Here is a 21,407-nt window from a genome sequence, read left to right as displayed (position 1 = left end):
TGGCAAAAGACATGAATTCCGACAATGTACACTATATTGTCAAAGGTATTCACTCACCTATCAAAATCATTGAATTCAGGTGTTCCAATCACTTCCATCATCACAGGTGTATAAAACCAAGCATCTAGGCCTGCAGACTGCTTCTACAAACATTTGTAAAAGTATGGGTCGCTCTCAGGAGCTCAGTGAATTTCAGCATGGTACCGTGATAGGATGCCACCTGTGCCACGTCCAGGCATGAAATTTCCTCACTGCTAAATATTCCACAGTCAACTGTGTGTGGTATTATACCAAAGTGAACGCGTTTGGGAGCAACTCAGCCATAAAGTGGTAGGCCACGTAAAATGACAGAGCGGGTTCAGCGGATGCGAATCACTACAGACCTCCAAACTTCATGCGGCATCCAGATTAGCTCAAGAACAGTGTGTAGAGAGCTTCATAGAATAGTTTTCCACGGCTGAGCAGCTGCATCCAAGCCTTACATCACCAAGCGCAATGCAAAGCGTCGAATGCAGTGGTGTAAAGCGTCGCCGGAGTGACGAATCATGCGTCTCCGTCTGGGTTTGGCGGTTGCCAGGAGAACGGTACTTGTTTGACTGCATTGTGCCAAGTGTAAAGTTTGGTAGAAGGGGGATTATCGGGTGGGGTTGTTTTTCAGGAGTTGGGCTCGGCTCCTTAGTTTCAGTGAAAGGAACTCTTAATGCTTCAGCAGACCAAGAGATTTTGGACAATTTTGTGCTCCCAACTTTGTGGGAACGGTTTGGGGATGGTCCCATCCTGTTCCAACATGACTGCGCACCAGTGCACAAAGCAAGGTCCATAAAGACATACATGAGTGAGTTTGGTGTGGATGAACTTGACTGGCCTGCACAGAGTCCTGACCTCAACCCGACAGAACACCTTTGAGATGAAATAGAGCGGAGACTGCGAGCTAGGCCTTCTCGTCCAACATCAGTGTCTGACCTCACAAATGTGCTTCTGGAAGAACGGTCAAAAATTCCCACAAACACACTCCTTCACTTTCCTTGTGGAAAGCCTTCCCAGAAGAGTTGAAGCTGTTATAGCTGCAAAGGGTGGGCTGTCATCATATTAAACCCTATGGATTAAGAATGGGATGTATGGATGTGAATGCAGAGCAGCGAATACTTTTGGCAATATAGTGTAAGTGAAATATCTACTATTGTCTTTATACCTTGCTCAATATAATTTTGACTTTTTGTTTGAGAACTAAATATCAAGCCAGAGATTCTTGGCCTGTGTGTACATTAATATGTAAAGACATATGATGCGGTGCAATAAACAGAGTTTTAATTGATTACTTTAGGCAGTATCAGCGCACCAAAACCATGTGTTAGCATGTTTTCTTTTCCATTCACTCCTGAAGACACAGAACTTCTATCAAGTTTAATTAAAAAATCTTGCATAGTGCCCTTTTAATATTGAGTACTGATGTCAAGTCTCAATCTGATATTTGTATTTTCATAGATATTACAGCTACACCGTGTAGGCTTTAAGTACAAAAAAAAAAAAATCTGTACAACCAAAAAATACACACACACACACACACACACACACACACACACACAAATATAAATATATATATATATATATATATATATATATATATATATATATATATATATATAAAAATATATATAAACACATGCTGATACATTGATACATTTGTAAAATTTAGAACAGAACTTTTTAGAACATCATTCATCTTAAACACCAGAGAAACCATATAGCTTCCTAGATTAACCTCAGTGAACAGGGGCAGACATCAACAACTGGCTGTTGTAAGTTGCACACTTAGACCAACTGTTGATATCTGAAAATGCGTCTCAGCTAATTTCACACATTACAACATCTATGTCACCATTACAACAATGGTATACCCACAAATGGGAAAAACGGCCCAAAGAAAGGATCAGAATTGTGTCATATCGGATCAGGACAACCATATCCCATAACAACACAACCATAGAAACACTAGTCTATTTTATCTGTCTCATCCCAAAGTCACACTATGCACATTCACTTGTGCGATGGTGGTTTCAAAAGGAGTCTGTCTGAACAAAACTGTAATGCAGTGCTGATTAAATCAGCGCCGCAGCAGTCGCCAAGCTCCAGCAGCCTGGACTCTGACTCTAGCAGGGCTAGACGCAAATCTCAAAGCGCCTCTGCACTGTTTGTCTCCTGGCACGCACGGGAGAGGGGGAACTGTTTACAGTCGAGCCGAGCCGCACTATCAGCGGCTGCAGAGACGGCCGCCCACATGCATAGGAACACAGTGCATGCCGGGAGAAACAACACTGATAATTTTCCACACCGTTACATCCCTGGCCTTCTCCTGGACGTGTGTGTGTGTTTGTGTGTGTGTGTGTGTGTGTGTCCTTACCATTTTCCACATCCTGATCTCTTATCCTGCATTACCAGGGCCCTCCTGTATTAGGATGTTCCCCAATTACAATGCACAGAAGCACGGATCACTGCGGCCTGTTCATCACTCTCCACAGCCATGCCTCACCTCCTTTTTTCCCTTTCTTTTGCTGCTTTCTTTCTGTTTCTTCCAATCCCATTCTCTTGCTCTGTCACTCTTCATTTAAGAACCACTGTCTCTTTATTTATTTACAGTCAAAACACCCATAAAGTACAAGCTATTCCTTTTTTCAGTGTCAGGGAAAAACAAACACAGAAAATTACACAGAAGCAGCAACAACCGAATCAAAAATTTTTCAGTATTTAGTGCATCCAGTCTTTGCCTTTATTACAGCTTCCATTCCTTTCAGAAGACTTGCCTTCAGTTGAAATAAATCTCCAGAGATATTTTTCCACACCTCCAAAGTCCAATTGAGAAGATGGCTGTCGTTTCTGCTTCTCATAACTCATGTCATCCCAAATATTTTCAATGATGTTGAGGGGGGCTCTGGGGTGGTCAGTCCATTGTTCTGAGAACGCCAGTAGCTTCTTTGTTTGGTTTGCAAATTTTCTTCTTTTTTGTCTGTTTCCTTTTCTCAGTAAGAGATTCTTGACACACTTTCAGAACCATAGCGTGGAGCTGTCTTCCCACAGTGGAAAGATGGATTTCTCTTCTTTCTCAAAGATGAAAGGTTTAAGTAATGTTTATCTGATGGTGACAGTTTTGGTGTCTTGTACACTTTGAAGCCCCATTTTTTCTAGATCTTTGACTTTGTGCTTTCCATTCTCTTATTCTCTTCTAAAAGTGAATAATTTGTACTTAGTGGTTGTTTTGAATGGAGAATAAATAAATAAATAAATAAATGGGCTTTCTAATAAGGGCTTTCTCTGACTTTTGCATAACACAGTATGTTGTAATTATTGCATCTTAACAAAAAAAAAAAACAAGTGTTAAAGATGATAATCACGAAGCATAGAAGCGAAAGCACAAAACTACCTGAAGATAAACCTTATAGTTTTGCGGTTTTATGTTTCAATTCACCGCGATTCAACAAAAATCAGTTCAAACTAACTATTCAAAACAGTGAAAATAACTGTAAATGAACCGACTATTACTACCAGCTAAATGATCTCGACTTGTTCAAGGTTGTTGGTTTGTTATTAGCGTTAAATGGCTGCGAGATTGTGTGGCCTCTGTGCTTATTAGCTTGTTAAACTCTGCTGATGAAAGGTTCCTGAGCCAGGGAGTCATGAAGAATGAGGATGCAAAGAATTAGTGGCCATACAATCTCACAGCCACAGAGAAAAATGTTTTCAAATTCCCTTCGATATCATTACCCTAAGTCACTCTAATAATAACATGGAGCATGTTGTTCATAAAACTGATCTGCTTGAGGTTGCTTATACGATCATACTGCAAAACGAAACTTACTACTTATGATTTCAAACCATATTTAACTGCTGCGCCAAAGGTCTATAAATAACAAACCTCTGCGTTTTCGTCTCCTCGTTGCAATGCCGCGAGTATATCCCTGGATGTTTCGCGCTGGCGAAGAAGCAACTTCAAACAATTTGCTCATGGGTGAAGAGGGGTGAAAAGCTACAGAACGGGTAGTCATCCTTCCCTTCATTATTCCAATCTAACCTAGAGCACTCAGTGCATACTGATCATCAATTCCTGGGGGGACGAAATCCAGCTGCGTATGGGATTTAGTTACAGTAAACTCCAGCTGAACAGCACGCTATGACCCTGTGCTAGACCTGGGTTAAGTACTCCACTCTCCCCGCAACACATTAAAAAGTGTCTGGAGCCTTGATAATCTGTGTAAAGTTGACTGACCTCCACTCTTCAGCTAAATCTTTTTTTTGTCCCTGTGCCTCAGTGTAGAGGGTGAGACAGGATTATGGTAATTATGCTTATTATATTTTCAATGTATAAAATATATGACACATAGTCTGGCCTGGGCCCCTCATCTCAGCTCTTGACAGCTAAATTAAAAACATGCTCCGCTGCCGTGACCTTTGAGATTGATCCGTCTTCTCTCTCCTCCCTCACCTTAAAGCTTTCATCGCTGGGCTGTGCAAGTGCGAACTGTTTGTTTAAGGGTTGATAGTCATTGGGGACTTTGTACCGTCGGGAAAGATCTATTGTTGCTCCGAGGCAGCCTGTGTACCTGTCCAGACAGGTATGTCTCCACCGATGGCTCCACTGAGGGCAGATCCTTTTCTCTCAGAGGGAGAGAAGCTGGTTACATCGGCCCCTTGAGCCCGAGCAAAGGGGAAACGGGGACCGTCTAAAGAAAATCCCCTGACACAGATCTCTTATGATATGCTAACTGAGCCTGTGATGTTGTTTACCGCAGAGCCCAGCAGCTTCACGCCGAGACGTGCGCTGAGCTTCCGGGACACATCAAACACATATTAAAATCTAAAATTAAAAATCACTCACCCGTGACATCTGACACACAGACCGGGAGAAATACCAGAGGAATACCAACATGCTCAGCTATTGTTCAGAACACACCTGTGATTTGATATGACAATCTGTCTGAGACTGTGTTTACCATGGATGTAAAATTTGAATAGAAATCGGCTGAAACATATGTTCAACCGCTGACAGAAGAAACCCAACTATTATTTTGACTTTTTCCCACTTTGTCAAGTACAATAATATAGTTTCAAGGTCAGCAGGGGTATACTGGCAATTGGGACAATTCGCTGTGGGCTGCTCTGTCCTTTCCTCATGTTGATGGTCGAAAACCAGTGAAAAAGTGAGAGAGAGAGAAAGAGAGAGAAAGAGCGAGTAGCTCCCACTCACTGAACCCTCAATGCCACTGCCCAGACATATGATCTGATTAGAACTTCAACCCCTAGTAATTAAGTCCAACCCAACCCACAGAATGAAGAGCAAACTGACAGGAGATCGAAAAAACGTACCAAAAAGGTGGGGGTAAAAATAAATTGACAAAAACCTGAGATCACTTGAGCAACAGGCAGAAAAATGCAAATAAATCAGTGTACTTTATGGGCCACTGGTGAAGCACAATAACTTGTTTACAGTGCTTATTGCTGCATAATGATATGGCGCACAAACCAAGAAAGTACACAAGTTAGCAGCAGTGCTGGGCAATGTGACAATACTTGATTGTAATTGTGATAAACTACATCACAATATTTCACAATAGTTCTTTTCATTTGTATTTAGTGCCATACAGTGTGTGAAATTTTAAATAAACCTAAGGAAAATTGGTTGATGCATATGGTGCATCATAAAAACATCTTGGAAGAATAGTTTTACCATATTGCCCACCCATAGCTAGCAGTCAAACAAGGTTGAAGGTTTAGAACTGTAAGCCTGATTTGCTATTTAGGTTATTATCTAGTAAGGAAAACACCTTATATAATATAATAGCTACATGACTGTTCATTACAGTAAAGCTACCAGTAAAGCAGCCCATACAGTTACGCTAAGCACTTAACTTACAGGGAACTTTTTCTGTTAAACAGGGGATGTTCTTTGGGAATTAAGTGGGTTAAGAACAAAATGAAAGTGAACTGAATGACAAATTGAAAAGGCAAACAGAAAAAACACTTACCATGAGCTGGATCAGGGGGTCCGAAAACCAGGTTGTAGCGTAGGATGTAAAAGTTATTCCACACATAGAGCTGGTTGTCCCTGGGGTTGTACTCCACAGCTGCGATGTACTGGTACTGGTTGGGGAAGTTAATATCCACAAACTCGCCGTGGCTCTGTTTGGTGTTGTAGATGTAGTCGATGAGGCCTTTGCTGACTTCATTCTCGTTGTCCTCGTATGTGGACCTGACCACATAGAGGACACCGCAGATCATGAAGGCATTGGAGGCCGAACGCTTGTCGTAGGCTGTCTCCCATGTGGCCTCGAAGCGGAGTGTATAGGGGTTCAGTTGGCTCAGGACCATCATGCCATTGTTCTGCTCGGTGGCATAGATCACCCACAGGCCATTCTCATCCACCGCCAGGTCAATGTCTGTCTTTCCACCCCACTTGTATGGCGAGGTGTCGTGGTAGTTGGCGTTGTTGATGATGGCTTCACCGCTCTTGATCCGGGTCCGGAGGTCGAACTTTACTATATTGCGTGTTCTTTCCTTGTTAAAAAACACAGCCCCGTCATATACCACGAATCCGGTCCCATCCACTCGATGGGGCAGTTTGTATGTTGTGGTTTGTCGTGAGTTCTGGAAGTCATCGAGTGACGAGTACTCGATTAGAGTATCAGTTCGGTATGGAGTCCAGGGCATAAAGTAAACTTTGTCGCCAGCCTGAAGTGGGTCCTTGCACCAGGCCCCGGCTTGCTGCTCCGCTTCAAAGAGAAAGGAAGGATCTCCAACAGCTTTCAGAGTTCCAGGACAAACAAAAACTAGTGATAGGGAAGAGTAGAACAAAGAACAGTCAAAAGTAAGAAAACGTAGCCCAGACGTATTGTAATTAGAAGGCCAAGCGGCCAGTCTGGCACTATGTCAGCTCGATAATTGGGCAGTCTGAGAGGACGGGGACAAAAACACACATTGGAGTGGCTAAGAAGCTACAGCTATTCAGCAATCATACGCAATAAAAGCAGTTTATTTTAGTGCGAAGAATCTGGATCTGAAAGTAATCGAAACTAAAACACAACATAAAAGTAGTATCATGGTTCTGAAACCAAAGGCTCCCTGCTCCTCGGACATACTGTATGCCGAAGGGGAACGAGGGGGTATTAAACAGCAACAAAAAATTGTAAGAAAGGAAATGAAAGGAAAACAACCAATCTGTCCTGTAAATAAAAGAAGCCAACTAAAAAGATTTGGTAAAAAAAAGACAGGGAGAACTTCAATAGCAGCATACAACACGTCTGCAAATGTGCATACGGAGACATGTGGCATTTACGTGGCCTTTATGCTATACGTAAGAGAGGCTTTCCTTGTGACTAAATGATGCAAATGCCACAACCATTAAGATTTAAGGCAATATTAAGTTTTTGAGGTGTTGTGTTGTTTCTTTTATTCCCTGAACACAGACACAATATTCAAACGTGAAGAGAGCAGTAAGTGGCATGGTCGGAAGAGGGCAGAGAAATAAGAGAGAGAGACAGAAAGAGAGCGAGAGCGAGAGAGAAAGAGATGGAGAGTCAGAGAGAGAGAGTGAACAAGATAAAGAGAGAAAGGGAGAAAGGGAGAGAGAGAAAACGAAAGTCGAGGCAGTGAATTTAATAGGCCAAGAGAAAACCTGTTACCATGGCATGCTATGGAAGGGGGGATTGGAAAGCCAGGCAATAAGAGACTGTGCCAAACAGAAAGAGCACCCAAGGGTATGGGGAAGGGGAGGGGGAGGTGGGGAGAAACCCCTACAGACTCCAGCCTCTACATCACAGCTAACATTTAAGTTGCAAGTGTCTTATCATGTCTTTATAATGAGTCCTCCTCCCAATGCTGCAGTTTTACTGACCTTTACTGATTCAAGAGGATTTTTCCTACAGCCTGCTAGGATCAGAAAGGCAAGAGCGGGGATAGGAAGGTTTTTACGACCATATGCCACAAAGGAAAGAAAAAAAAAAACAAAAAAAAAACAAAGAAAACAAAGGAGCTATGGGGAGTTTAGATTGTGTCAGTTATTTACCTTTTTGCTCCACTTCTATTTTAAGCGTTGGACGAGAGAATGAAAGGGGTGCAAGGGGGAAAAAGAGATTAACATGAATTAACTATCATGTCCATGAATACATGCAGTTAACATGTCATGAGTTAAAGGATAATATTTACAGAGGTATACCTAAGTTAGAGGGAAAGAGAGAATTGAGTTAGAGCCAGACACACGAGGCAACACCTTAAATTGAGAAGAGGACCAGGTTAGTTATTAAATGAAGAAAACTGCATGTAACAGCACTGATTCTGGTGTGAATAAAGCTATTGTAGTATATAAACTAATAGGAAGCTTTCCAAAAGAACTCACGAGCAATGCAAATGTAAAGCTTGATTACTTCATTCATTTAGGTTGGGTGTTTTGCCAACAACATGTCATTGTTCCCACTAGAGTACACTGATAAACACAGTTCACGATTCAGTTTCATTCCTAAAACTGTATTCCAACAACTTTTGGAACACAATCTGAAGTAAGAAAGAAATGATGGCTGTAATCATGATGTTGCACAACTTCCTAATGACACCACTGGTGCTAAGAATCTGCAAACTTTGGTGCATTCATACAGTGCAGTTGCTTGAGATGGCATGAAAAGAGAAATAGAATAGAAAGTCCCATTTCCAAAATGCACACTGTCTCACCACAGTAGCACAATAACATGATGCATTGTTACATCTCTAGTATCTAGTGTAATGGTGACTCGGTGAGCTTTGTTTATTTTTGCCAAATTTTAAAAAAGTCAAACAATTTACTGCAGCACAGTGTTAATAATGCTACATGACACATACATAAGCCTTTCATAGCAATCATAATAGACCTACATAAACATTAACGTTTATTCCAATAAGAGTTATTTGTTACAAAGATTGCATTTGCCAAGTTGACCTAACATCTAGATCGGGTGAGTGACTTTTCTTTTTATCTAAAATTAGCTTGTGTCATGACACCTTTTGGGGTGAAATGACAATATGACAATGATGACAACATACCTTGGAGCATCAGGCAGCTGAACTAAAGTCATTTTTTGTGACCAAATAGGTAAAATGAGTTTCATTTACAATTTATAAGACTTGAGCTGTGACATCATCAGGATTATGTCACTGTGATATACACAAAGCTATGAAGTCATTTGTTATAATGGGCTACGCCATTTCACTCAAAAAAGCATCATGACAGCCTTTATGATCAATGATTCTTATTGGAATAAGAGTCACACTTTATTTTGAGGGTCTCCTATAGATACTTCCATGATTAACAAACTTTCTAGTGATGCTTAGTTTATTATCAACCAAGTGTTAATAGGAGTATGTGTACGTTTTGTGTTGAACTTGAGATCAGGTTTAGATTTAACAGAATCCATCACTCAAACTTCAAATTCAGTTGCACTTAATAGATATTCAGATAAATGTAAATTAAAGGCAATGCATCTATAGTAAACAAGCAAAACAAACTACTACCAAAATAAGCCTTTATAAATGTTTGTCAACTGTCATGATGAGCATATGTAGGAGTCAAGCACCCTAATGAATGGTGCCCTACAGTAAAGTGTAACCAAAAAGCCTGTACTGTATTCTCCACTAATATAGCTCTTTAATAAAACTATAGCTGAAGAGCTAAAGACTGAGTTATTACTTCAGTTTGCAGTAATAATACAAGATTGCTAATGTTTAAAACACACTGAGTTCTTAGGAAACACTTCCAGTGAAGACAGAGACCTTACAAAACCAAAATAAATTCAATTAAAAAGGTTCACTATGGAGTTAATTAATAATTGTCTTATAAAAAAAAACAATTCAGGCAATTAAATATAAGCTTCAACAGATGCTATACAGTAAACATCCTTGTTTCTATTTAACACTGAACTGTTTAGTTAATATCTCAGTTAAATCAGTTTCCATTTCTCCGGGCACAGTTTTGATGTAGCACTGAGTACAAACTGAGATATCAACTGTTATGTGGATGTTTTAAGTTCTTCTGTGTTAAAGCAACACATCTCAGATTTAGAGTGAACCACTGATCCTCCCTCCAGTGCTTCCCAACATTTCACTCATTTTTAATTACAGACTTCCCGGGCTGAGTATGTGTTGCTCACGTAAGGCTATATGAATAAGTTGAGTACACATGACGTGTGTGAGCATTAAAGACACAATCAGGAATTCATTTAAGAAACACTTTAGTGGTCACTGATGCAGAGTTTATTTTTTTTGTGCATGTGTTTTTTAGACTGTTAATGTCTCAAAGCATCCGTTAGAGCAGCATTAAAAGGGATTCCTGGTTTGGTCTTTAACACCATTTTCATAACCAGCATTTCTAATTCTTTTTGCATTTTGAGGTAATGTCATTTTCTCAACACAGGAAGGAAGTAAATTCATTATACAGCATCGTATTTAAGAAACAGGAGAACTCCAACTTCCTAAAAAGTAAAACAAAAGGTGTTCAGTTTGAATAAGTGGACGATGTTGTGGACAGCCAGAAGAATAATCTGGAAAGGATAACATCAAAGCAGGTGTTAAAAAGAGAAAGAGTCATCTGTGACTTATATTTCAACAGAAGAGTTAGAAAACAGTAGTCTGGATGCTGAAAATGGTTAATTAATTCTGCATATAACGAGAATGAAAAACGATCAAAAAATATAGTAATGAAATAAAATCAGCCTCTGATAGTCCATACCATTCAAAACAGCACTACCTGGAATTTGCTCAGTTAACTTAGAAGTTGGGTTAATAAATGACATAAATCCTGTTTTATTGGCTTGTTTGCTAAATCTGTTTATTCTGTCTAACTATTATTAGGACAAAGTTATGAAAGTTGGAAAAACAGCTTAGAGAAATGGGGTTTACTGTCAAACTTTGATGTATTTTTTAGATGGCTTTTGCACTTCTCACTAGGGTTCTCTAGGTGGGTAATATCTTCAACGGACAGTAATGTCTTTAACCGAACAGAGATATTCTCATGGTAGATGAGACAAGTCAACTGGAGAATAATATAACTATCTAATTGCCTAATGGAGCAAAACAATCTATACTTGTAATGTAATGGAAAAGCCTAAAATAGAATGAAATTGTTTCTGTTCATCTTATACTTCTGTGTCATTTGTCTTTCTCTGTAGCCAGATTACATACATCGCTACGGTTGAGGTGCTACTGGAAGGTAAGATGTTTGGCTATAACTGATGCATCAGATTTGCTTCTCAGACTGCATATCTTTGCCAGGCGTTTTAATATATTTTAAAATCCATCAACAACCCCCAGATGCTTTTGTCTGACCCTGTTCCACGCTATGCAGAGAACGAGGGTCTAATGATGACATTCCTTTGCTTTCATGCGCCATGTATTAAGGTAATTAATTTTTCGATTCATAAGCATGCTCAATGCTAAACCACTAAATAAAGCTCATCTGCCTAATGAGGAGCACTTCTGACACCTAGCAAATTAAAGAGACTTACAAAAGGACCAGACAATGACAGACATGCACAATGTCTGTAAGGTCATTTTAAAAGAGGACCCGTACAGAAAGGTTTTACAAAAGCAACAAAAATGAGAATTTTTTTAAAGCAGAGAGGCTCCCCAAAAAAATAATGACAAAGATGGCAAACACAAAAGATGACAGAGTAGGCACTGACAAAACTGAAGTGCTGCTCCCTTGTGAAGTAAGTTTGGCAGACACACTTTCTAAAGACTTTTTCTTAACTTCTGTGGATCCTCAGAGAAAGTGAAAATGAATAACATGGGAAAAAAAACAAAACAAAACAAGGTGTAATCGTTACATAATCGAAATGATGGCTCATACTTACTATAGGGGACACACTCATACTGGACCTCAAGGTATTTGTAAGTTCCTGGGCAAGGGTCAGGGAAGACATCCGATCCAGTAATGACAATGCACTGGGTTCGATTATTGCACCTAGGGGCAGGAGACAGAGGGAGGGAAGAGAAAGAGTGAGAGAGAGAGAGAAAGAGAGTGAGAATGCGAGTGAATTACAAAGAGAAATAAGACAAAAAAAATCATACACGATCATCCTGAGAGTCTGCTGTGCACACCTTTGCGACTGTCAGCTGTCAATAATGCAATTGCCCTGGTTGTTGCGCAGATCAATATGAAACAAACAGTGGCGTTTGAGTAAAAGGCCAGCTGATTCTGAAAGAATGACTTTTTGCTCAGGATGAGATGAGAGGGGATGAAAATTAGCGCAGTGCACGGATGCCACAGCATCCCTTTTGACACTCCCGACAAAGATAAACAACCTAATCTATGGGTGTTCATACCCGCCAGCACATGAGTTATAAGGATCTTATGTATACATCCTTGGGGCTATGCTGATTGGGCCCATGATGAATTCAGTCTCCTTATATGCCATTTCACTCTGCTGAATTTTTCACTATATGTCAGGGGCTGTAATGGATTGTGTGCTTGTCCAGGGTCGATCAGTTTGCTTTTGGCTTACACCAAAAAAAAAATTACAGGAAAAAAAAAAAACAAACAAAAAAAAATTATGTATTCTAATTATGGATATTCATCAGAGCTGCTTACTTACAATGTAAATGTTGCTGACTGATTAATCATAGCATGTGTGGTTTTAAATGTAGATCCCTTCCTTGAATATTAATCTGATACACAAAGAACCATGCTGTGTGCTCAGCATTTGTCTTCCTGTGCATGTTTGTCGGGGTTTTTCTTATTTATTTATTTTACCTTTTGTTGTTGTTGTTTTTTTTTTTTTTTAAGTTTAGCTTTTCAACCTAACAGCAAACATTTTTTGTGCTCTTTCTGAGCTCTGACTCCTGCCTCCTCCCACTCTATTTGCTATCATTCTGGCCCAGCCAATACGCTCCAGTGAGTGAATAAATCTTGAGCAATCCTGACATCCTCTCACTTCGGCCCCCCTGATGTCATAGACGGTTATCGTGGCCGCAAACCAACAGCCATATTTACGCCACCACATTGGGCAGTTCATCCCCCTGATGAGACTTAGCATTTTATCTGTCGTCTGTAGCCTTTAATCAATAACTCTGTCCGTGGGCAAGTGCCTACTATTTCAATTGATCGCTGAAAATCTATCTGCAGTACATCGGTGAATTTTCTGCCCTTCTTTCCTGTGTGTGCGTTTTTTGCTTTCGCGCAGAGAGAGCGGGCGAGAGAGAGAGAGAGAGAGAGAGAGAGAGAGAGAGAGAGAGAGAGAGAGAGAGAGAGAGAACTGTGCCGAAAGTGAACTACAGTTTACAAAAAAAAATTCCAATGTACTTCCTACGAGGCAAATTGATTCCCAAATCCCAACATGCCCATGAAAACAAAGGTCCTCAGAAGCTGTGATAAAACAAAAAGGACACTTCCGCACAAAATAGCAACGGGTGGCTGAATTAGCCTGCTGGCATTTTTTTTCCTCTGACCTGGCCTGAGGGCAACATTTTTCTCTGCGCTTATTTCTCTTTACCTCAGCAACTAGCGGTGACAATTAATTTGTCTTATTTGCTCTGTTTTAATATACAGAGGGAGAAGATTCTCTCCTCCCTTCCAAGGCAGGATAATGTGGGGAAGCTCTTATGTGCACAGTGTTGTTCATGTACAACTAGAGCCACAGCTGTGCATTCCTGACCGTCACGATGGAGGACGAGGACCGTGTGAGGAGTCAACCAGGGAAAACCGTCACTCGTACACTAGTTTTTTACTTCATTAAAGGCCTGCACATGTAATCACAGACTTGAATATCAACATGTTTGCTCATATAAATGAAGTACAGCCTTAAAATCATAACGTGCACCTTTCTAGTGCTTGAAATAATGTGCCAATTGGCTCTTTTTTATTTGTGGCTCTATTAAAGGCACTCGTAGTGAATTGTGTGCCCTATATTTCATTCAGTCACACTGTCTTTGCATTTGCATAATTTAATATGCGAATAAAATATAGGTAACTGTTCATGTTCTAAGACTGCCACCAAAGGGGAAGGTTGACATATGGCTTGTAGTGTGTTGCTGAAATAACACTGCAAAGGATTATAACGAAGTTTTACAAGGACATTTCTTTTGCTGTAATATCTCCATAATGTAATATACCGCATACTTTAAAAAAGAGGAAATAAATGTCACGCACTATGCAGAAAACAAAGCATCCCCAGCAAAAATGTTTATCTGCTTATCTGCATTTAAATTGAACCATATTCATAGAGCAAAAGACCTCAAGTTAGAACTGCTGTCCATATGATGCAAAATATAACGTAAAAAAAAATCTAAAATGTAGGGGAAAAAATAAGAACACCATCCAGTTATAGGAACTTGACACCTCCTACCTACTGAAGCAAGAACACGTCTATTTCATGAATCACCCTAAGATATTCAGGAGCTAATCCTCCCATATTTGACCTTTAAGGAGAGCTAAGCATCAGCTCTGCCTGAGCAGCTTGAGAGCGCAGCAGCGAGTTGATGAAATCTCCCTCCAAAATAGACCCTTGCCTGACAGCAAAGGTGTTTACAGAGAAAATGAGACTGTCTTACAGATGACACGTCTAACATACACACCTCTCGTCACTGGGACTTCTCTGATGTACTCAAAGTTAAGCATTTAAGTATTGTGGAAATGTGCACTGAATGTTTATGCTCAGCTCAGGTTCATTTCACTGTAGGTGAGCTTTTTGTTTCAGCACTTCAGTTTATAGTTTATAGAAGTGAATAGTGTCAACAGATAGGTCAAAATTTCATTTGCTCTTAAATTTGACTGCTCTTACAAGGGTCCTCTAGGCACAAATGATACAAATTTCACATTTGGTTACTCGCAGTAGCGGTAATTGAGTAATCTGGTCATTATTTTGACAATATTTTACATTTGTTTTTAAAGGTCAGACAATAAAAAAGGCTGAACAGAGCCTTTCAAAGAAGCCTATGAGAATATTTCATATATAAATAAAACAATATGCAGCAAAAAATGAACAGAATCGTGTGTCCATTAGGCTCTGCCGAATATCTACAAATTCAACTCTTAAAGAATCAAGTCATTTTTCATGCCATTTTGAGGGACCGTTAATGCTGCTGTGAGCTACTCGTTTCATAGACTTCCTACAGTTGCACACCACTATACAGCAGTGTTTTACACTAAAAATATACTTCACAAGTAGCCCGAGTACAACTGCTAGCTCTTTTATGGAAGTTTTAATGTTTAATGTTAGCATCTCGCTAGTGATGGTGTTCTCTTTCCTACATAGGGTATAATATCACTTAAACCAGCTCTGCTTAAACACCAACATTTGAAGCATTTAAGGCCTGTAACAGACATTCAAGTGGCAAATTCCTGACCTTCATATGTTGCAGTTATGCAGTTCTGCAGTTAATTATTTTATGCATACGGCTCAGAAAACTGCATTTACCATAATTTTATGTAGCACTAATGATAGAAAAATAGTACTGTTAATATTACATACGCATAAAATGTTATGTATAAAATATGCTACGGCACAAAGTGGAGAGTTGTGTAACTGTTCAATGAGCGATAAAAAAGGAACATTGTCAAAATGCACTCGAGCATTAGCTTGCCTTGCAGGCTGCAGCTGGGTGCTCAAGTGCTGTTTACGGGTAGCACAACACTGACGACCAAGATAATTGCTTTGAATCAAAACCCAGTGCGACACTGAATGTGATTAAGAGCTGAAGAATATCAAACATCTCATATAGTAGCATCTCATGCAACTGAACATCATGTCCGTTAATAGTTCTCTGTAAACTTCTAAAAGGGGACTAAAAGAAAGGAAGGGAAAAGATGGCCAAGGCAAAGGCTGCTGTTCAATTCCCACAATAATTCCAACTCTGCTCCTTTGGTGAGATGTGCTTAGAAATAGCGTGTCCACGATAATAACCGCTTGTTGGATGAAACCGTTCATACTACAGAAGGCAACAAATCAAAGTTGTCATTAAACCTGCGATGTCTAATTATTATCATATGCCTGTGATAATTACACTGAACCAAAACAAAACAACTAAACATCATGTTCTTCCTGACACACGCTAGGAGTACTATATAAACTATGATTCAAGTAGTCAAATCCCATCAAACCTGCATAAACATGTTAAACGATATCGCTAAGCGACGGGGAAATGGTTACTGTGAATAAAAATCACAGTAGCAAACAAATGTTATAATATCAATGGCAATGATGTGCTTGATTGAAGAAACAAGCGCTTTCGTTTTATTACTCTGCTGTGCCTACGCAAACAGTTTACAGTGGCTCGATCGAGTCAGAGCCTCACTCTTTCCCTGCAGTACCCCACCATTTCTACTGATTAGAAATCAAGGAAGCACCTGGGAGTGCCTCTTGATTTCAAAAACAAGTGCGGCTCTTGGCTGCATTCAGAGGGACATAGGAAACCTTAATCGGTAGAAGTTTAAATACTCACAAAAGGCATATGTGGCCAGAAGCAGCAATAGGCTGTGTGCCATCAGGCGGCAAATGCAGGGGCCTTTAAAGAGCCATGCAAGCATTTCTGTCACTAATACAAATACAGCATGTCTTCCCCTTGCAGGCATCCCTGCTATCACTAAGCTTATTCCTCTAAACAGCATAATTAACACAGAGCGTGATGAGGGACAATGAACAAGATATAATGTGAAGAATTCAAGGACAGTTGCGCTTCTTTCATTTATTTCCAAAGCAATGCCGTCAGCTTTTTTCACCTCAGAAATACTACCAAATTATAACTTCTGATGAGCTCATTTGTGCTTGCCTCATATGAAATCTGAACTTTACATTTTGATTTCTCGCCCTCAAGTCAACCAACTTTCACTGCTAAATCACGAACCTTGCAGCATTAAGATCTTACAGGTGCTGGTACTATATTTGGTAATCAATCTCTTTGTTTACTCTGGTCACTTAAATCTGAGCCTGGCCATTAAAACCATCCCTAGACGCAGTTCATCCCACACTGCTCCCAGTTTCATCCACACAGAACCGAAGCATCAGGCGCTAAAAATTAGCCTGCATCTATTATTAACGTACACTAATCAACCGTCATGATGAATGATTATGATGTTGGTGGTGATTCATTACTCGGCCAAAAGAAATAACAACATGAAAAGTGCCAAACAATGCAATTTCACATCTGGGCTTGCGCAAACCTAAGGAGGCATATCCCTTTGAAAAGTTTCCCGTGTAGATTAGCACCCACTTGAGACGGCTAATTGCCTGCAGCTGAAGGGCCTAATTGAGCCGCTGCAGTTTCAGGCCTATTTTCATACAAATCATGGCACACGTATAATAAGCTGAGCGGAAATACAAACAACCCGCGCTGCCTAGACCTACAAAACACATCAAAGGCCGTCTCACACATAACTTCCTGTTTGCCAGCGCAATGCAAGAAAAGCGAAATTGCAAGGCTCCAGATGTAAGCTAGTCACTCAGCTGGCAAGCGGATACACGAAAAAAAAAAAACGAGATTTTGTGTAGTTTTTAAGGGCACTTTGAAATTAACATCAAGATATTTAAAGGGTGGCGATGCTCTCTGTGTTGCCACTAAGGGCATTCCTCTCAATACCACAGAACCTGATAGCTTGATTTCACAAGAGAAAAGACACAGCTTATAGAAGGCAAGAAAAGAGCGATCATATTAATATTAAAATCTCATCAGCACTGAGTCACACGTGAGCTACTGGTTTAGTCATGTTTTCCTAGGAGCCCAGATTTATTTAATGCTTACCAAAGGAAATCATTTTAAATTAATTTCAACATGTAGTAAATTGCAAAAGTTCTACACAGCTTAAATGAGGAGTTTTGCTTTTTCATCTTTCAAATATTATTATTACCAGGCTTTAGAGTGCAAGCTTCCTATAGTTAGTTATCAGTACTATTAGGTTGGATATTATTCATATATTATTGGATATTATTATTTTTATATATGTTATTGGATATGTGATCAACATTTCTGAAGATTTAAGTCAACCTGAAATCAAAATGGACCCTTTTATCCAATGTGTCATAGTAGTTTTTCACACTGAAAACATCTAAGTTAGGATTACTGTGCACCAGTGACCCTCACTAACTGTGCATTTCACTTGGAAATACGGTACAGTACGGTGGAAAATTCATTCAACTTAAACAATTTCTAGGACTAATTTCTCAGTGGAAAATGTATTGCTATTTAAATATTTCTAGTGAACACATTTTAAAAAGCCATGCACTGAATTTAGGTCATTTAAATGTATACACCATTTCTGCATGAATGAAATAGCCAGTTTACTTTCTTTAAATAACTGTGTTCACGTAACTTTACTCATGTGAATATCCTGTCAGCCTGTGAATCAAGCTGCATTACTTTTGGTCACTTTTCTTTTATATTCAGTAGCTTGTCTAAGCACGAAGTGACACCGCTCTTCACCTATAGGCAGTAGTGCAAGCATGTGATGATACAGCACTGCGAGTGAGCTTGTAGATGATGTCCACTCCAATGAAGGGTGTCTGCACTCAACCCACCTTTGGGACATTATCTTGTATGCGTCAGGGAGGTAGCAGTTGATGTTTTCCATCTGGAAGGGGTCGGCATCACAGATCTTGTCATCCGTCCGCCCGTAATTAGCACTCTCGATCATGATGACATCACTTCCTGGACAGCGCAGGTCAATGGGGTAACCTTCACATGACAGCTCCCGCCTGACCAGACCAAACGGCAACGCTGCCCGACTGAACCCTGGGGGGAAAGGGGAAGAGAGAGACAGAGAGAGAGAGAGAACGAGACAGAGAGTGTGTTAAAGAGGGAGAGAGAGAAGAAATCAAAGACAGAAATACAACTACTCTGACAAGAAGCATCACCGAGAAATTCGGGGCAAAACACACTGGACATTATTTCAAAGGCTGCCAAACTGACACAGAGACGAATGAGACGTTCAGGGCTACGTGAGGTATAAGAGTGTTTGTTTTAAACTAAAAAAAAGAAAAATAATATAAAAAAAACCTTTGGGGGGAGAAAGAAAACAAATCAATATTTAATATCTATGGCAATTAATAAATATGTCTGCTGAAGTGTCTTGTACGCCAGAGAACTAAATGCTATCAAAGACGTTCATTACGATAACGCAAAATAATTCCAAACGCATTCTTTTGATAAGATCTGAAATATAAAATTAGACCTGAGAGGAAAGCTAATGTATTAGAGTGTTTGCAGTATTTTGGAGGTTTTAAAAAGAAACAGCCAAACAAGCATCAACAACAGAAATGGGTAATTCTATCCATTTTATGGCTTTGGCAATACGAGAGTGGACATGTGCACAGCTGAAGAGAAAAAAGGGTGAAAGAAAGGGAGGTTGGTTGAGCGGGGGGGAAAAAAAAAAATCAATACTTTTGCTTTGTGTTCTGCAAATGTGAGCAGTGCCAAATAGCAGTGCTTAGGGGGTGAACCAAACTACTCTCAACAAATCATTCAGCAGGCATTTTTCTTCCAGCACTCTAATGTCAAACAAGAAGGGGCCTATTTTTGATCAACAGAGGTCTTTATCTTGAAAATACTCTCTCTATTTGAAATTTCACCTAAAACAAAGAAGCTCACTAATTGCACAGCACAAGGGAAGTAACCCCACGACGAGAATGCAGGTATTAACTGAGCATTTAGCTTCAGCAATCCCACTGATGCTTTCAGTATATCCTGAACACAAGTATTCAGTGGAACCATGCTCAGAAATCTGGGCGTGTCCGTGTGAGTGGTCGGGGGCATGCTGTGCTGAAGCTGAGATCAAAACTTTGGCGATGATAAAAAAGGCACATGAGGACGAGACTGCAAATGAATGACGAGGAAATGTGCTAATCCAGTATCCTCACATTTTTGCAAAATATTCATGTTGCTACTGAAGTTCATGACAGGTGACTGGTTTCATCATCAAGGCCAGCTGGTGTCTGGTAGTTAGAATCAACATGGATTGTACCCATGGATCTGCAGCTAACACAAATTCTGTTTCTACTGAGCCCTGTAAATTCAGTAGTGCTGTTGTCCATCAGTATGCTCTACCATAAGAATCATGCTACCGTTTCTAATGTATTAAATAATTTTATAGACTTTAACATTTGGGTTAAAGTCAAAGCCACTCCAAAATATTGGCCCCTTCATTTGTGTGTACCACTGAAAATTTGGAATATCTATTCTTCTTACAGACACGCACATTATAAAAACATGCCCCACTAGATTAAGGGGAAAATTCAGTCTAAATCAGTTGCATGCATGCACTTGATTTGCCACATGGTTAGATATTTGATTAAACAGCATTTACAGCACCTATCAGCTCGAAATATTTCTTTTAATTCCTCCTTCCAAATGAACAGGAAAATGGTCGTGACATTCACTTTGCCTATTCAGAAGTCACTGCTGTGACGTTCTCTAATTATACAGTGAAAAAAGCGACTGTGGCTCTAGAGCGCTTTTTATCAAGCCATTTCCTGCACAGATTTTTTGACACGTCGGGATGTTTTCAGCTGTATCAAAGTACACTGACAGCAAAATGGGTTCAAATGACTTTAAAAAGTCCGCTCAATCGAAATGAGTTTCTGGATGACTGAGTCAACAATCAGGCGAGGGGGAGAATTTGTACTGTTGTTGTGTTCTCTCTTTTTGACTTTGGGCATTCCTCGTGTGACCATTACACATTAAGACACAGGAAAAGAGTTGAGGGATGATGGGTATTCACCTTGCATCAAAGCTGTCACACTGCTATCATTTTTGTAGGAGTTCTGCAGGATGCTTCTGGGAGAAGCAAAATTCATTAGAGGTATTGCCTTGCCAAAACACTATGATCCAGAAAGAGACCTGACACGCAGAACAAATGTTGGTGTTGGTACATTTCCAGTTCAAAACTAAAATTAGAGTCAGCGGCTCTCCTGAGGCAGAAAAAAAAACCCTCTACCCAAACAATCAATGTTAACTTTAAATTTCAATGCACTGTACACTCGGATTCACAGCAAAGTGGTTCTCTCCTTTCTCTGTTTTCTTTTATCCTGATCAGATAGAGTAGTAATCCCTCTGGTTGATTGCTTTAGCACTTGAAATCATTACACATTTGCCTTTTCTTCGCAGCCTACATTTGACTGAACTCATCGGACTCGATAGAGAGGTCGCGTGGACCATCATCCACGAATCAATGAGACTGCAGTGGTGTCCATTTGACTGGACTGCATTAGCTTTCGCTGCCCTACTTTGCACTGGTAGAACGTATGTGGCCCTTGGACTCCACAGGAAAAGCATCAGCACGATCTTGCTTTCCCTGCCAAACCCACCCATATACTTCATCTGGAGAACCCTGCTAAAACACTTACATTTCAGAGTACTTTGCGGTTCTGCCATATGGCATTGGGCTTTATCGTCCCACACTTCTATTCTTT

General features: G+C 40.0%; 1 protein-coding gene across 50 annotated transcripts in view; it reads right to left on the bottom strand.

The window, feature by feature from the left end:
- The window catches only part of adgrl2a (adhesion G protein-coupled receptor L2a), a 101,817-nt gene that overhangs the window by 37,017 nt on the left and 43,393 nt on the right, over positions 1-21,407 (bottom strand). For 31 of the 50 annotated variants that reach the window (XR_005131505.1, XM_037545231.1, XM_037545251.1 and 28 more), the window contains exons 3-6: positions 18,519-18,732; positions 11,865-11,974; positions 8,054-8,068; positions 6,018-6,818 (exon numbers count right to left, since the gene is read on the bottom strand). Coding sequence is in view for 49 of the 50 variants with exons in the window: in XM_037545231.1 (XP_037401128.1) it covers positions 6,018-6,818; positions 8,054-8,068; positions 11,865-11,974; positions 18,519-18,732 (1,140 nt within the window). In the remaining variant the exon portion in view is untranslated. The remainder of the gene's footprint in view (positions 1-6,017; positions 6,819-8,053; positions 8,069-11,864; positions 11,975-18,518; positions 18,733-21,407) is intronic. The other 19 variants (XM_037545245.1, XM_037545240.1, XM_037545247.1 and 16 more) reach the window with 2 other exon arrangements.

The sequence above is a fragment of the Pygocentrus nattereri genome, chromosome 15 (assembly GCF_015220715.1).
Source record: "Pygocentrus nattereri isolate fPygNat1 chromosome 15, fPygNat1.pri, whole genome shotgun sequence".
Lineage (NCBI taxonomy): Eukaryota > Metazoa > Chordata > Actinopteri > Characiformes > Serrasalmidae > Pygocentrus > Pygocentrus nattereri.
The sequence above is the reverse complement of the archived record's forward strand: the minus strand, read 5'-3'. Positions and strand labels throughout refer to the sequence as shown.